Source organism: Microtus oregoni, unplaced genomic scaffold (assembly GCF_018167655.1).
Source record: "Microtus oregoni isolate MIOR12 unplaced genomic scaffold, Mior012 000081F_ref0000091, whole genome shotgun sequence".
Lineage (NCBI taxonomy): Eukaryota > Metazoa > Chordata > Mammalia > Rodentia > Cricetidae > Microtus > Microtus oregoni.
The window spans coordinates 3,250,482-3,266,590 of record NW_024544541.1 but is presented as its reverse complement, the minus strand read 5'-3'; the positions used below and the strand labels follow the sequence as shown (position 1 = coordinate 3,266,590).

General features: G+C 56.8%; 1 protein-coding gene across 2 annotated transcripts in view; it reads left to right on the top strand.

Moving 5' to 3' along the window:
• The window catches only part of LOC121441776 (zinc finger protein castor homolog 1), a 112,927-nt gene that overhangs the window by 93,238 nt on the left and 3,580 nt on the right, over positions 1–16,109 (top strand). For both annotated transcript variants that reach the window (XM_041643061.1, XM_041643060.1), the window contains 13 exons: positions 1,229–1,319; positions 1,908–2,072; positions 3,059–3,231; positions 3,433–4,280; positions 6,265–6,400; positions 6,607–6,670; positions 7,828–7,982; positions 8,092–8,214; positions 9,080–9,418; positions 10,886–11,084; positions 11,735–11,906; positions 13,567–13,718; positions 13,828–13,969. In XM_041643061.1, coding sequence (XP_041498995.1) covers positions 1,229–1,319; positions 1,908–2,072; positions 3,059–3,231; positions 3,433–4,280; positions 6,265–6,400; positions 6,607–6,670; positions 7,828–7,982; positions 8,092–8,214; positions 9,080–9,418; positions 10,886–11,084; positions 11,735–11,906; positions 13,567–13,718; positions 13,828–13,969 — 2,759 coding nt within the window. The remainder of the gene's footprint in view (positions 1–1,228; positions 1,320–1,907; positions 2,073–3,058; positions 3,232–3,432; positions 4,281–6,264; positions 6,401–6,606; positions 6,671–7,827; positions 7,983–8,091; positions 8,215–9,079; positions 9,419–10,885; positions 11,085–11,734; positions 11,907–13,566; positions 13,719–13,827; positions 13,970–16,109) is intronic.

Below are 16,109 nucleotides of genomic sequence, written 5' to 3'. Positions count from 1 at the left end.
CCCTTTTGTGGTAGTGCAGGCCACACAGCCCTTAGGCAACTTATAAGCCAAGTAGGGCTGCCACAGGTGAGTAGGGGGCCCCTGTGCAGCTGACCTGGGTCCTGCCTTCATGTGGGGCCTTGGATAGAGTGCGGACTCCAGGAAAGCTACTGCGGTTGAGGCAGCCATTCTCCTCCTGCCATGGCCTGCTGGGATCCCAGGGCTGGGGCTGGGGGGCATTCTGATGAAGCCAGACTTAGATTCATCCTGAAGGAGGTAGGGTTGGCGATGAAGATCCATCTCCACACAATCCCCAAATTGAGGCTCTTAAGGGACATGTGGCAGGGGTCATGCCCTGGCGGCATCTTTCCTCTGGTCTTCCATGCTGTTCCTCACCCTCCACTCTTTATTGCTATCACCGTCATTACTATGAGTGCCTCAGCAGATGGCCCTTCTGGCAGCTTCCATTGAAATACTTATTGCCAGTGGCTCTCCCTGTACAGTGGGGCTCCCCACCCCCTCATAGAGTGCGTCACCTACGGAAGGGAACAGGCTTGCTGAGCGAAGTGCCTTTCCCAGGGCCGTCATGGCTGGCTTTCCCCGGAATGGCTGGCCCTGTCTGCCCACACCCTAGCACGTCCAGCCCCAGAGAAGGGCCATCCAGTGGCCGGCGGTCCAGGCCTCGCGGCTGTGCGCTTGGCTGGAAAGTGAGCTCCCTGCCGCGGGAAGCCAGACAGATGCCGGGCTTTAAAAATTCATAACTCTGGACTGTTTCAAGTGTCAGGAAAAGCCCAGAACAGAGAGAGAGAGAGAGCCTTCAACACCTCTTAGAACATCCCAGGGTTGGCTCAGCCAGGGGCCCCTCCCTGGTCAGAGCTGGCGTGGTGGCGGGGAGGGCTGGTCAGGCCACTGCTTGCCAAAGCGTGGGGCTCTAGGTCCCCTCTCTGCTCTGTCTTACTCCGACCCGAGTTCCGACCTCTGCTCCATCTGGCGCTGCCTTCCAGGCAGGTTGCTGGCTGTCAGACAACTTGGTAGGCCTGGGACTCCTGACAGGGGCAGTTACTGCCTCTGGCTTTCCTGTACTCGGCCACTTCACCCTTGACCCTCTGTATTCCTTCCACCCAGGCCCTCTAAACCCCAGACCATCTTCAGGACCTAGGCAGAAACAGCTGTTCAGACCTGGGTTCTAGAAGAGGCCTTTCAGGGACTGGCATCCCAAGATGGGTCTGACCCTCTCACCTCTCTTCAGGTTCTCAGGGAGTCAACACTGCGGCCATATCCATTGCGCCTACCAGTACCGAGAGCACTATCACTGCCTGGACCCAGAGTGCAACTACCAGGTACGGGCCGCACGTACACTCTTGCTGGAAGTAGGCAGGCACGGAAGGGTCCTCCACGAGCCGTCTGGGTTTCACATGGGTAGGCAGAGAGCACAGACCAGCAGTCTGCATCCCCAGGCTCCTGAGCCCCTAAGTTAACTGTCTTTCCAGGCCTTTCAAGGGTTTGTCTTACTGCTTCATTTTCAAGACAAAATGCTGAGGTCACATGCTCAGGGCTGCTGGCAAGTGCAGAGCTGGTGAAGAGGTAGCGCTAGGCTGTCTGCACAGGCTGTGCCCTCTGTCCCGCCTGATAAGCCAGCGCACTGAGCGCTAGGTAGAGCTCTGGCCTTCAAGGCTAGCCCAGCTCATCTCTATGCTCCTGGGTGTGGCTATTGGGAGAGGTCAGGGAAGGAGTTCCCGAGACTTTGGAATCATTCCCACCAAGGGCCAGTATGCCGGGAACTGGCTGGGCAGTCTAGGCTGCCTTGACCCTAAGCAGGGTTATTTATAGGGTGACCCGAGGGCCTTGGGGCCAGCCCTGGTCCAAGCACTCTTGGCACATGGACTGGGGGCACAGGCTTCTGCCAACTTGGTGCTCTTTCCTGGCAGAGGTTCACAAGTAAGCAGGACGTGATCCGACATTACAACATGCACAAGAAGCGCGACAACTCCCTGCAGCACGGCTTCATGCGCTTCAGCCCGCTGGATGACTGCAGTGTCTACTACCACGGCTGCCACCTCAATGGGAAGAGCACCCACTACCACTGCATGCAGGTGCCTGCTGCTTCTGGAACCGGGGACGGGACTGCCCCAGTAGTCAGGGGCCTCATTGGCCAGGACCCTCCTTTTCTCCCGGTCCAGGATAAGGGTGCCTGGCCAGTAGAGTCCCAGAAGCTCAGATATCGGCAGTGTCTGGTGGCCAGGGTGGGGCCTTCCCTGTTGCCATACTTGGTGTGGGGGAAATTCAGTGAGCTGTTTATATAGACCGACATTTTTTGGGCTTTAACACCAAGAGCAGCATTGCAAATGATCTCTGTAGAGGTTTTTGTTTAATTCTTTGTTTTAATGCCACACTGAGTCTGGGCTTTTTCAAGGTGTCAAGGCCAGGAGGAGCGACTTTGGGTTGCAAATAGCAGCCTGCATGCCTCCCCCGTATTTGTCAGGGGTTGTTAAGGCCTCTGTGTAACAGCCTGGTGTGAGGAGAGGGGGGCCACCCTCTGGGCCTGAGATGGTGCAGACACTGGCACAGGCCAGCCTTCAGGGGTGTTCGGAGACACTGCTTTTTACTCAATATGGCAACATTGCCTGCCTGGCCCAGCTGCAGTGGGTGGGAGGGCCCCGTGCCCAGGAGCCATCCACTAAGGAAGTCCCATAGCTAAAGGTGACCTCCAGGGTCCAACCCTTGTCCAATCCTAAAACTCGAGAGATAGAGACACCAACTAGGACCCCAAACCTAATTTCTTCAGAAGGTCGGACCCTCATCTGGGCCTGAAAGTATACTGAATCCAAAGACAGCCCAATACTCTGCAGACAGATCCCGGTCACTCCTGGGGAATGCTGGAGGGTCACTGGAGGGTTCTGTTTTGTTTTGTTTTGTTTTTTTGCTTCAGAGCCTGGGTTAACCTGAGGAGTGTGAGGTTTGGAGGTGCCAGGCTCCCCTAAGCAGAGCCCCATGGCTGTAGCTTCAAGCTACCACACTGAGCTCAGTTGTCCTGGGAGGACCGGGCTTGCATCCTCTAACCACGTTCTGACCTGTGCAGGTGGGATGCAACAAGGTGTACACGAGCACCTCGGATGTGATGACCCACGAGAACTTCCACAAGAAGAACACCCAGCTCATCAACGATGGCTTCCAGCGCTTCCGAGCCACCGAGGACTGCGGCACGGCTGACTGCCAGTTCTACGGCCAGAAGACCACGCACTTCCACTGCAGGTGAGTGACCGGCCCACTGGAGGCCGGAAGAGGAGGCACAAGCAGGGACGCAGGCCATGGATCGCCAGGGCCCGGCTCCTCCTGGAGTGGGGGCGCCCCCGGGGGGCGGGGTGGGCGTTCTTCCCAGAGCGTGGAACCATCAGGGCGGGGCCTCCCTTGGTTCCGCGAGACCCCGTGTCAGTCTCCTCGTGTCCCATGCAGGCGCCCCGGCTGCACATTCACCTTCAAGAACAAGTGTGACATCGAGAAGCACAAGAGCTACCACATCAAGGATGACGCCTACGCCAAGGACGGCTTCAAGAAGTTCTACAAGTACGAGGAGTGCAAGTACGAGGGCTGCGTGTACAGCAAGGCCACCAACCACTTCCACTGCATCCGCGCCGGCTGCGGCTTCACCTTCACCTCCACCAGCCAGATGACCTCACACAAGCGCAAGCACGAGCGCCGGCACATCCGCTCCTCGGGCGCCTTGGGACTGCCAGCCTCGCTGCTGGGCGCCAAGGACACGGAACACGAGGAATCCAGCAACGACGACCTCGTGGACTTCTCTGCCCTGAGCAGCAAGAACTCCAGTCTGAGCGCCTCCCCCACCAGTCAGCAATCTTCCGCATCCCTGGCTGCGGCGGCGTCTGCCACCACCACCGAGGCTGTACCCAGCGCCACGAAGCCTCCCAATAGCAAGATGGCTGGCCTGCTGCCCCAGGGCCTGTCTGGTTCCATTCCCCTAGCATTGGCCCTCTCCAACTCAGGCCTCCCCACAACCGCACCCTACTTCCCTCTCCTTCCTGGCCGCGGGAGCGCCTCACTGCCTGTGGGATCTCCAGGGCTCCTGGGCGCCATGCCCTCTGTGGCCACAACGTCAGCGACCCCTGACATGCCAGCTCTGGTGGCTTCTGGAGCTGGAGACTCAGCCCCCGCGGCTGCCACCTCTCTCCCGGTGCCCCCGGCCTCCATCATGGAAAGGATCTCTGCGAGCAAAGGCCTCATCTCACCCATGATGGCTAGACTGGCTGCGGCCGCCCTCAAGCCCTCTGCCACCTTTGACCCAGGTGAGCAGGCTGGGCCCTGCCCGGTGGACAGGCACACTTGGAGACTGGCAAGCCCCAGTACTCAGACTGAAGAGCACAGGGAGGCTGGGAAGGATGTCGGCCAGGTCCATGCTCCTGCGCCTCCCACCCAGCAGCTCTTTCCCTTTGCCTGGTCTCTGACTTCGTCCTGTTGATTTTCTCTCTGGGAGTCCCTCATTTTGGCCACACAACCAAGGACTTTGTGCCTTTGCTTTTCTATACGCAGAGCTGGTCAATAGTCCGTGTCTCTGCACGCTAGGGTGTCCTACTGGCTCTGTCACCAATGAGTCCCTGAGCAGAGCTACCCCAGGCCCCCTCTTCTCTTGGTCTCCTCTAGCTGTGGAACATGAGCCCAGGGGATGGGTATTCGCATTCCAGACCTGGACAGCACCTTCAGGCCAGGAGATGACACTCTGCTTTCTCCCTTGTCCCCTTTCTCTGACTCCTCACTCCTTCCCTTCCTTTTCTTTGGAAGGCTGTTTTTATTTTTATTTTTGTTGTTGGTGTGTTTCCCCTGCCCTTCCCCCTCAGAGGGTACCCAGTGCTTTTTGGATTCCTGGAAAGAGTTCAGCTTCCATCTGGGATACGGTTGCTTTCACTGCATCCACAAACCCTAGTGCTTGCCCAGAGTAGCCTGCTGGCTGCTTATGGAGCTGGATGCTGAGGACAGAAAGAGCCTCACCCTGTGGAGCTGTTGGGGCAGGGGCAGATCTGCCCCCAGGCATATCCTCAGCAGCCTGACTGTCCAGTCTTCACGCTCTGCTCCCATCCAAAACCATCTCAGAATCAGCCAAGATTGAGGGTCTCTCCCTTTCCCCCACGTGAGGCTCTGATCTGGCCTCTTGAGGATGTTAGTTGGGGACTGGAACCTAGGGTAGGTGACTTAGGGGGCTACTGTAGTGTGCACTCCCAAGGGCTGGAAGTTCTCTCGATTCCCAGTGAGAGGCTATTCTTAGCCCAGTCTGGAGGCCCTGTCTTCCACTCCAGTGTGGGAGGAGTCTTGTTGTAGCTACGTTCCTCCAGCCAGGGGCCTGCAGGTAGGGCCACAGGAAACCGCAACTGACAGCTGGGTCACCTCTTTTTTTCCTAGAAAAATTCTTCCCCCTCATCCCCCCAAAAACAAAGGTCAGGCAAAGGGGAGGGGAGCTGTTTCCCCTTATTTTTAATAAAATGTCACTTGCTGTCTGTGGAGCAGCTCTCTGTAAACTGCTGTGCCTTGGGGCAAATGGATATTTCAGTCACTTGGGGCTCGTGGAGCAAGGCTCACTGGACACTGTCCTGTCAGCAACTTCCTTTGCCCCTGCCCCACCAGCCTCTCGTGGCCTCTTCCCACCAAGCTCCCCCTTATCCCCAGCCAGGCATTCTGGGAGGGCCTGGAGTTTCTGCCCTGGACAGCTTGACAGACTGACGAGGTCACATAGATTGAACCACCCTGATTGGCTGTCAGCCTTGATAGCCCTGACACAGCAGATGCCCTCCTCAGGCATGCTCAGTGCAGACAGGGTTGTCGCCTCGGCAACAGTGGGCAGGGACTACAGAGGGGCCGCTCCCAGTCCAGATCTGCCACTTTCCCTCAGCATTAACAGAGTCTTTAATAAAAGCTTAGGCGGCAGCCCCACAAATCGACTGTGACAGTTGGTGGAGGAAATGAAGGGCCCCTGTCCCCGCCCAGGCCCCCTCCCCAGCCTCCCATCTTCCTCCTCCAGGAGGCCCTAAGCCAGGACAACTTTGACATAATTTTGCAATAATTATCACTTGAAGAATTGCCACACAGGGGTATACGTCGCAAGTAATCACGTCAGTGGAAAGAATCGCTGACCAGCAGCTAGTTCTCCCCGGGGGTCCCCCCTGCCTACTTGGCCCACAGTCAGCCCTTCCTTTGGGGCAGGGGTGTGGGGGCACCAGAGTTTGTGTCTATGTGAAACCTGAGCCCCTCTGATCCCATCTTCCCTCCCCTCCCCTGCAGGAAGTGGGCAGCAGCCCACCCCCAGCAAGTTTTCCCAGGCCCAGGTGAAGCAGGAACCTGGTGACAGTGCTGGCACCCCAGGCCCCCACGAGGCCTCCCAAGACCGCAGTCTAGACCTGACTGTGAAGGAGCCCAGGTGAGGCAAGGCCAGATAAGCCCTGCTGGCCTGGGCCCAAGAGAGGTGGCCTGGGCCTGTGTTCTCAGCTAGCCCTGGGGACCTGGGCTCACCCTGTCCAGGGTTCATGCTGCCATTGAGCCTGGGCTGGCTGACTGGGAGGGAAGGGCCTCTGGGCCTGGCCCCATGGATGTCTGAGTTGAAGCCCCTTGGTTTGTGTGTTCTAGTAATGAATCAAATGGCCATGCAGTCCCGGCAAATTCATCTCTTTTATCCTCGCTTATGAATAAGGTAAGAACCATCCATCACACGCCTCCCATTCCCCACCCAGAGAAATTAAAGCCGTGCTGGGGGGCTGGGGGGATGTGTTTGTTTTTTAATGTTTTCCCTCTAATAAGATGAGTTTGTACCATTTAAATTTTGAGGCCATTTTTCATCGAATATAATTTCGGAGCCACTGCCTACAAATTAATTTAATGAACTGGCTGAAGAAATATATTTCAGCCCCTGACACCTTCTTTTCCCTTCGGATGGAGGGCTCCAAAAGCTTTTCCGGAACCCTCTAACTTCTCTGGCCCTCAGTTATTAATGTTATTTATTTATTTTATGTATTTTTGTTTGTTTAAAAAGAGGGTGGGGGAGGGGAGACCAAAGTGGAAGCGAAGCATCAATTTCCACTTTTCGGCTTGAGTAATGGTCTCGGACGCCTTCCGGAGAGGTCGCTCCAGAACATTTATTTTAAATAATGCAGGGTCTTTGTAAATTATACATCATCTCAAATATATCTCCCCCTTCACATGATAAATTTGACTGCAGCAGGATTAATTTGGTTACTGTACACAAGTGACTGGGTTGAAGAGGGAGCTGGGTCTGGGCTGGACCTCATGTGGTGGGTGGGTTCCAGCTGGGCACCGTGGGGGCAGCAGCACCAGCTTTGACGCCCTGCTGCCTGCCCTCTTCTGGTTGCTCCCTTGCTGCCCTCCTCTGGTCACTGCCCCTGCTCCCTCACACTCCTTCCTCAGAAGCCTACAGGTTCCCTCCCACTTTAACAGTTGCTGCGGACCTGCTTGCTCTTACCCTCTTATGGGTGGCTTTTGTTCCCAAGAAACTCATAGCCTCCCCCTCCCCCTACCAATCCCTCCTCCTGCATTTCTTTTGAATACCTTCTGGAAGGAGAACAACCAGGGAGCAGCAAAGTCTAGGGAGGGATGGGCTGCAGCGTGCACCCTGAGCCTTGGCCTCAGCTTGAAGGATGGCTCCAGCAGCAGGCTAGGTTGCTACCCGAGGCCCTGCCTCCAGGGGACCAGAGCCACAGTCTTTCTGATGGGCCAGACTCCTCCCTAGCCAAGGCTGAAGGGGTATGTGTGTTCTCTGCTCCCAGCACACAGGGCTCAGTGACTGTCTGTCCTGGGGTTCCCCCAGCTCCAACTTCACCTCTGTCCTTACAGATGTCTCAGAGCAACCCCAGCCTCGGCAACTTGCTGAACATCAAGACAGAAGTGGAGGGGAGCCCCACTGTGGAGCCCTCACCTTTCCTGGGCAAGGCCGTGAAGGCACTAGTTCAGGAAAGGCTGGCGGAGCCCTGGAAGGTGTATCTCCGCAGGTGAGGGCTCTCCAGAGAGTGTGTGAGGGGGTGGAGGGCAGAAGGTCTTGCTCTCGCCCACCCTGGTGGCCAGGGCCCCACCTCTAACAGAGGCCCTTCAACTGACTAGGTTTGGTACCAAGGACTTCTGTGATGCCCAGTGCGACTTCCTCCACAAGTCCCATTTCCACTGCGTGGTGGAGGAGTGTGGTGCGCTTTTCAGCACCCTGGACGGGGCCATCAAGCATGCAAAGTGAGTGAGGGTCTGGGGGATGGAGAGGGTGTGGGGGGGTGACCCTTAAAACAGCCCCATCCTCCCTGAGCTCTAGGCCTGGTTGGGCATGGAATAGAACAGGCCTCTAGTCACCCTCTAAGCAATATCCCAGTGAGTTGTCTCCAGGCCTCAGACCTCCCAAGGAAGAGGACAGGCTTCCCACCCTCCTGCACACAGCACCTGCCAGACCTAGTGGGGCCCGCAGCCCTGCACAGGTGCCAGTGAAGAGCGTTTAGAGAGGTCAGAGCCCAGCTAGAAAGGCTTGATTTGGATCCAGGGCAGGGCTCCTGGAGGAAGGCCTTTCCAGCACCGTGCGAGACCGAATGAATTGCAGCGACTGCGATCTCCACAGAGCTAAAAAGCAATGGCAACCAGCGCTGCCTGTAACAGTACCCCGTACCTCTGTAGACCCCAGACCCCGTGTCAGACTTTCCTGCCGCCGCCGCTGCACCAGAGCCTAGCAAACACTGAGAGTCCTCCTCCCTGGGATGCTCAGAACGACCTCTTGAAGGGAGGGGCCTGATGAGGCAGGCCTGTTCTCTCACACAGGGCCACAGTGTAGGGAGGAGCTCAGAATACAAATCACCGGTAGAGAGATGGGGTTAGGGTCTAGCCCAGGTTCTGAATGACAGTGGGACCCAACAATTTGTTCTCCAGTTCCTCTGCTCAGGTAAGGTCATGGGAGGCCTCCCAGAGTCTCTGGCGGGAATGAGGTGGGGATACTAGGCTCCTGAGTTATGATAGGGTCACAGGAGGTGACAAGCATGCTTAGACAGGGAAGGGCTGACCTGGCACTGGGGCCTCTTGATTGATGTCCTGAGACACTTTCTTCTGCCTCTCTTAGCTTCCACTTCCGGACGGAGGGAGGAGCAGCAAAGGGAACTACAGAGGCTTCCTTCCCAGCCTCTGCGGCTGAGACCAAACCTCCCTTGGCGCCCTCGTCCCCGCCAGCGCCTCCTGGCACCATCGTCCCTGGATCTTCTTTGGAGGGGCCCGCTCCCAGCCCAGCCTCCGTGCCCTCCACCCCTACCCTGCTCGCCTGGAAGCAGCTGGCTTCCACCATACCCCAGATGCCTCCGATCCCCTCATCGGTGCCTCACCTGCCCACTTCGCCCCTGGCGACGACGTCTCTAGAGAGCGCCAAGCCTCAGGTCAAACCCGGGTTCCTCCAGTTCCAGGACAAGTGAGTCCCTCCGTGAGCCAGCACCTGTCCCCGTGTCTTGGGAGTGGGTGTAGCCAGGGCAACAAGGACCCCTGCTCCTTGCCCTTCAGAGTTACACTGCAGTCCCCAGCCTCTGGGACTTAGCCATCCAGCTGTACACCTGTACTGAGCACCCAGTGGGTGGGGGATGAGCGTGTAAGTGGCCTTAACTCCAGTGGTCCAGGGGGATCCTGCAAGGACTGACTGGGGTGAGCTAGGTACAGGGTTCCTCAGGAAATGTCCTGGTCCTCAAAGAGGCTAGATTCCCTCTGGGCCACCTCGCTTCCGACTCTGTGGTGCATACCCAGGTTGAGTCAGTAGGCCGTGGAAGTCATGGGTGGGAACAGGACCAAGGCCCCTCCAGACCCTCCCAGTAGTCAGGGGTGGAAGGGACCTTCTTCACTTAATGGTGGTGGCTTCTTGCGGCGAGAACGGTAACTTTGTATCATAAAGTGTGTGGCTTCCTGTTCTCAATAAAAAGTAATAAATTGGATTATTTATACCACCTGAGTAACAGCTGTCCTCCCTCTCTGAGCACCTGGGGCCGGGCCCACGGTATAGAAGGGTGCAGTGTTTTTTGTCCTTTTCCTGTCCCCTGTGTCCCCCTCCCTTCCCTGATGTGGCTTTCTTAGTTTTCCTGTCCCCTGTGTCCCCCTCCCTTCCCTGATGTGGCGAGCTTTCTTAGTTTCCTGAACCTGGCCAGAGTGCCCACCATAGGTCCAGTCTCTGGAGACCACGTCTCCCCACAGCCCCCTGTAGACCGGGGACTTCCAGCCGTGGCTGCACCTCCCTGGCGTTCAACCCTCATAGACACTAGTGGGTGGCCCAGCTCTTCCCCCCTCATGGACACCTCCGCTGGCCCCTAGCCCATCCCAGGTTCCTAGGTTCTCTGGGCAAGAGGGCACCGTAGGCTCCAGTTGATCCTGGGATGTCCCAGCAGCTGTGAGCCTTAGCAGGAACCAGGCACATGTTACCACTTGCTCACACCCCACAGAAGTGGCACTTCCTGGTAGGGCTACCCACCCATCTGCAGTCTGTCAGTCAGCCGCCTCCACGGCAGTGCCATGTCTTACCAGCCAACCTCTTTCTGGCATCCAGCCAGGACTGGCAGCACTATCCCATTACTTTTATGCCCAAGAAGTTATTGCAATCTTATCTCTAATCCTGAGGTGTGGCCTTGGAAACTACATGTCCCAGCATGCACTGCTCTGAGCACCCTACATAGGGCAATCCCCATGTACCAGGCAAGAGTTCCCAAAAGGAGCCAGGGATGCATGCTGGGATCTGTAGTCTCTAGCTGAATCATTCCGTTGAGCGGGAAGGTGACCCCTTGCATTCCCCTTGATTACACCCCTGGTGACTGAGGAGGGAACCCTAACAAACCAAGTGAGGACATTAGCGGGAGGGCTTGGGATGCCAATGACCTTCTGGGCTGTGGTTTCCTTGTAGCGATCCATGCCTGGCGACGGACTGCAAATATGCCAGCAAGTTCCACTTCCACTGTCTCTTTGGGAACTGCAAGTACGTCTGCAAGACCTCGGGCAAGGCCGAGTCCCACTGCTTGGACCACATCAACCCCAGCAACAGCCTGGTGAACGTGCGGGATCAGTTTGCTTACTACTCTCTGCAGTGTCTGTGTCCCAACCAGGTCAGTGAGGCGGGCGGGGGAGGAGCTCCTCCTGGAAGAGGCTCCACTTTTCACACCGTTTTTAAGTTGGCCTTCAGCAGACCCTGGAAAGGACACTTGCTGCCTGTCCCCGGAGCCCCTAGAGGCTCCTGGGCAGGGGTCCAGACTGATGCTCCATTGGTGAGGGTTGTCATTTCAGGCCTAACTCCCAGTGGTGACCAAATGCTATCTCGGCCACTGTGTGTCTGACATCATTCATGCTCATCCTGGAAATAGCTACGTCCCCTTTCCCCAGAGGCCTAGAATTTTAAAATAGGCTCATTGGATAAAGAAATAGAACAGTCCATGCCTAGACAGAAAGGACAGCTCGGGTTCACTTCAAAGGCCGAGTCCCAAGACTGCTGGGCTGCCTGTGTAGTCACAGGTAAGGTCCAAGTGTGCACCAAAGTTACGATAGCTTAGTGATGTCTGCCTAGGTCTGGGCATATACAGAGAGAGGAGTGCTGGGGTAGATTAGTGATGTCTGTCTAGGTCTGGTCGCACGGGACGAACTTGAAAGTAGATTAGCGAAATCTGCTCTATGCATGGCATTAGCAAAGAATCCCAAGGTCACCAGGTAGGACGCTTTAAAGAAGTCTGCCCAGTCTCACGGACCCCTTGCTTCCCCGTAGCACTGCGAGTTCCGGATGCGAGGACACTATCACTGCCTCCGGACGGGCTGCTACTTTGTCACCAACATTACCACCAAGCTTCCCTGGCATATCAAGAAGCACGAGAAAGCGGAGCGGAGGGCGGCCAATGGGTTCAAATACTTCACCAAACGTGAGGAATGCGGAAGACCAGGTACCTGAGGCCAGGGCTGCCAGGGATTTCCAGCAGGTAGCACTGCGGCTGTGAAGCCTGGGTCCTGGTAGCCCGGGCCATCTTCCCGGGTACTCATTTCTGCCACCACCACCACCTGCAACCCTTGGTCTGGGAGAGAGATCACAGATGCAGTAGGCCAGGGGCTGTCAAACTGGCTGTGAAGCCTGGGAGCCCAGACATCCCAGCAAGAGGGTGAGGGTGGTTCCAAGGACTGGCCCCTCCCAGCACCCTGGGCCGCACCCCTGGCATCCAGGGCTTGGCTGCTCTTGGTTTCCTTTCCTTTGGCAGCGTGGACAGGGAAGACTGTAGCGGTCCTAGAAGCTCTTTAATTTGAGGGCTTTGTCCAGAGTGGGCTGAGTCTGTTCATTTGTTCATTTATTAAAGGTATTTATTTATTTGTTTGTTTGTTTATAGATTTTGGTTTTTTAACACAGAGCTTCTCTGTGTAACAGCCCTAGCTGTCTTGGAACTCATTTTGTAGACCAGACTGGCTTCGAACTCACATAGATCCACCTGCCTCTGTCTCCCGAGTGATGGGATTAAAGGCGTGCGCCACCACCGCCTGGCTATATTTTTTTTAAAAGCACTTAGCCTGTGCTTGCAATTGGTGTCAGAAACCTTTGTCAGGTATACTATGAGCCCCGCTAGAGTACACAGTGAGCGGGAGAACCGGAGGCTCCTGGTGTTTCTGAGTTGGTAACAGGTGTCTCTGGAGCAGATTTTCCTGCTCAACTCACTGGCCCAAGGCACGGGCGGAAGGGGGTGCCTCAGGGAGGAGCCCAGGCCTGCAGGTAGAGGGCAGAGCCTACCCTCAAGCCTCAGGAAGGGCCAAACGTCTCTGGAGCTTTAGCTATAGTTGTAAGACAGGCTTCTAGGAGGAGACCAGAAGCTGGAAGGAGGAGTGGCAGGCTGGCCGGGGTGGTGTCTACAGGCCAAGCCTCTTCTGATCCTGTGGTCATGGTAGCAAGACCTCGGTAGGGGAAGGGGAGACACTCCAAGTTAATAACCCTTTCTGTCAAGAATTAGTCCAGGAAGGACTCATGGCGCGAAGAGGGCCTCTGCTGTGCTGGGCTCAGCTTACAGCTGTCCGGGGTTCTGTACTTGCCTGTATTTACTCAACTTTTGGTGTTTTTGGTAGTAGCTGAAGCCAAACAAAGCTGGGAGATGACATAAGACACCTGGCCAGCCTGGTGCCATGACAACGGGCAGGCCCTCACCTGCCCTTTGTTGATGCCATTTCGGTCCTGCTTGCTCTATTTGTTCTCACCTAGAGCAAAGCAGAAGTGGAGGGTGGAGGCAGGGTGGAGGCCGGCTGACCTAAACAAGGTCTGCCCCAGAGAAGGGTGAGGGCGGGTGACTGGCCGAGAGGTAGTTTCCCAAAGGTCTCCGGCCCTGGAGCTGTGGTCTCTCAGTGAAGAGGGTGTGGGACTAGGGTAAGCCAGTCACGTGCCCCCATGCAAGCCAGAAGGGAGGCCAGGGGTCAGATAGCCCGGCGGACTTGGGCTTCCTGGGATGAACTGACTGCAGATATTCCCTTAGAGAAAGTACATTTCCCCCAAGTACCATCTACCCACTAACCACAGCACCCCTGGACCCACACTCTCCGGGGAGGCTCACACTGCTGTGACTCCATCCGCAGGCTGTAAGTACAACCAGGTGAATAGCCACTTCCACTGCATCCGGGAAGGCTGCCAGTTCTCCTTCCTCCTCAAGCACCAGATGACTTCGCACGCCCGCAAACACATGCGGAGGATGCTGGGGAAGAACTTCGACCGTGTGCCCCCGTCCCAGGTGAGAGCCTAGGCCATGTGGCTTGACTGTCCTTGTTAGCAGGTGCGGGGCTGTACTGCCCCAAAGAACCCGTGGGCCACTTTCTTAGGGCCCCTTCACTTCCTTCCAGGGTCCCCCAAGTCTGATGGATGCTGAAACAGACGAGGGCATGGATTATACAGGCTGTAGCCCCGGTGCTGCATCTTCCGAGTCCTCTACCATGGACCGCAGCTGCTCCAGCACCCCCGTGGGCAATGAGAGCACCGCGGCAGGTGAGTGGTGGGCATGGCTTCTGCCGGCTGGGCCCCTGCTTCCCAGGCCCAGCTCTGCTGAGTCCTTCTTGGGACAGAAGGTTGATAGTCAGATGGCCTCCAAGGAGGACAAGATGGTGTGCAGAACGGCTGGCCTATACAACAGTGGTCATTGAGGCCCCTCCCGCCATTCTGCCCACCTCCCTGCTGCCTTCCCTCCAGGTCACTTCAGCTCCCCCAGAGAGGGACTAGGGCTTGTCCCGTTAGCCCCAGAGAGAGCAGCATAGGCCCTGCGCCAGCCTTCCTACTGGCCTCAGTCCCAGCCTCATCCAGAACCCGGGGGCCCCTGAGAGGCTCCTGCCTCCTGACCCTGTCCTCAACAAGGTCCTCCCTGGACACCTGGTGCCTGCCATGACCTCTGCCTGCACTGCACCTACAGTCTCTGTCCTCTGCCCCCCTCTTTGTCCCACCTCTCTGCTCATCTGTCCACGCATTTCCATACTGCACCGCTGAAGCCATCGGGTTTCTCATTTGGGTTCTTTTTGTTTGTTCTTTTTTGTTTTGTTTTTCTGCTTCTCTCCACCCTCTCCAGGCTGCCCGGTTCCTCCTCCTCCTCCTCTTCCTCCTCCTGCTCCGGCTGGTGACGAAGCCGCTCGTGGGGCTGCACCGCCCCCCCTGACTCCATCCTTTCCTTCGGCTGTGCTCCGGCCACCCCTCCCTCCCCTCCCATGCCTCTTCTCTCCGTCCTGTCTGTCATACTCTCTGCTCAGTACCACTCTCGGAGCCAGCCGGGGCCTGGGCCACCCCATCAGCAGCCCGCCCATCACTGCCATTCCAACTCCAGTAAAAAGTGACGCCCCCCTAGTTCAGGATGCTGCAGGTAACTCATCCATGCCTTCTTGCCAGTGTCTGTCACCCCAGCTCATCCTCAAGGCTATGATCCAGGACTGGATCCTTTTCTGTGATGAGCAGAACCAAGGGCAGGGCCACCCCACACCCCTAACAGCAACTGCCTCAGAGAACAGATTGCCGCTGCCAGGGTCCTTCTGGGTGACCTGTTAGGTCCTTGTCCTCCTTGGCCCTGTGAGGGTCAGAGCCTGCTGCTGTTCCCAGTTTGCTTGGGAGCTTCTCAGGTCCAGAGAGCTCTGATGCTGGCTTGAGCCTCCTCCCTCTCCTGAAGCTGGACAGGGAGAAGGAACCTATGGGGCCTCCAGGCTCACTCAGTGCTCAGTGGTGGACAGCCCTTGCCATCCCAGCCCCATATCCAGTGCCCTCGTGGGAATGTGTGCTTGCCCTGTCCCTTGGGTGGACATCACCCTAGGTTCCTAGCCCATCCACTCCTGCTTCACCTTATAAGCCCAGGTGTGGTGGTGACCCTGAGCAGGACACAGTGAATCCAGCCCCCTGAAAGCTCTGTTGCCAGCATAATCAGGCAGAGCCCCATGACAGTGCTCTGTCCCCCCACAGATTTCTGGACCTGAGCTGCTCCCTTGCCCCCTGTCTGGATACCCCTACTCCATCCCGGCCCTTGGTTTCTCTTCATTCACTAAGGCTGGGTGATTGGACCTTCTTTTCAGTATACTATTGCAGAATGTTGAAGAGTGGTTGGTAGCCAGGCATCCTGGGAAGGCTCAGGGAGGAAGATGCCTCCTGCGGAATGAGTGATGGAAGGTCGAGAGAAGCCAATAGCAGATTTCCTGAGTCCCGAGACGCAGGCTAGGACCATAGTGGCTTTCAGAGAGCCAAGCTCCAGAGTTCAGGCCTCAGGAAGGCAGTAGAGTCTTCTTGGGATTTTCCGGGTCCCTTAGGTCAAGCAGGAAGCTCCAAAACCTTAAAGAAACTTGTGGTATCAAGGAAAAGAAAACTTCTGGTATCTAGGATCAAGGAGTCACAGGCCCACAAGGCTCTGGGGCCCTCAGCATCGCTGCTTCCAGGAGGCAAATCCTCCTGCACAGACAGGCAGGCAGCCGAAGACCGGGTAGCTGGCAGGAAGCGAGTTGGCCTGTCCCTCATTAGAGGCAGGCGTATGATGGCGTCCTGGCCTGGGTCCAACTTGGGTAATTACACTCTGCCGACCTAGATTCCCAGCTTCCCCTCCAGCGTCAATTAGCACTGGGATGTGTCCTCACTTCCCACCCAAACTGGCCAGGAAGCAGCCACC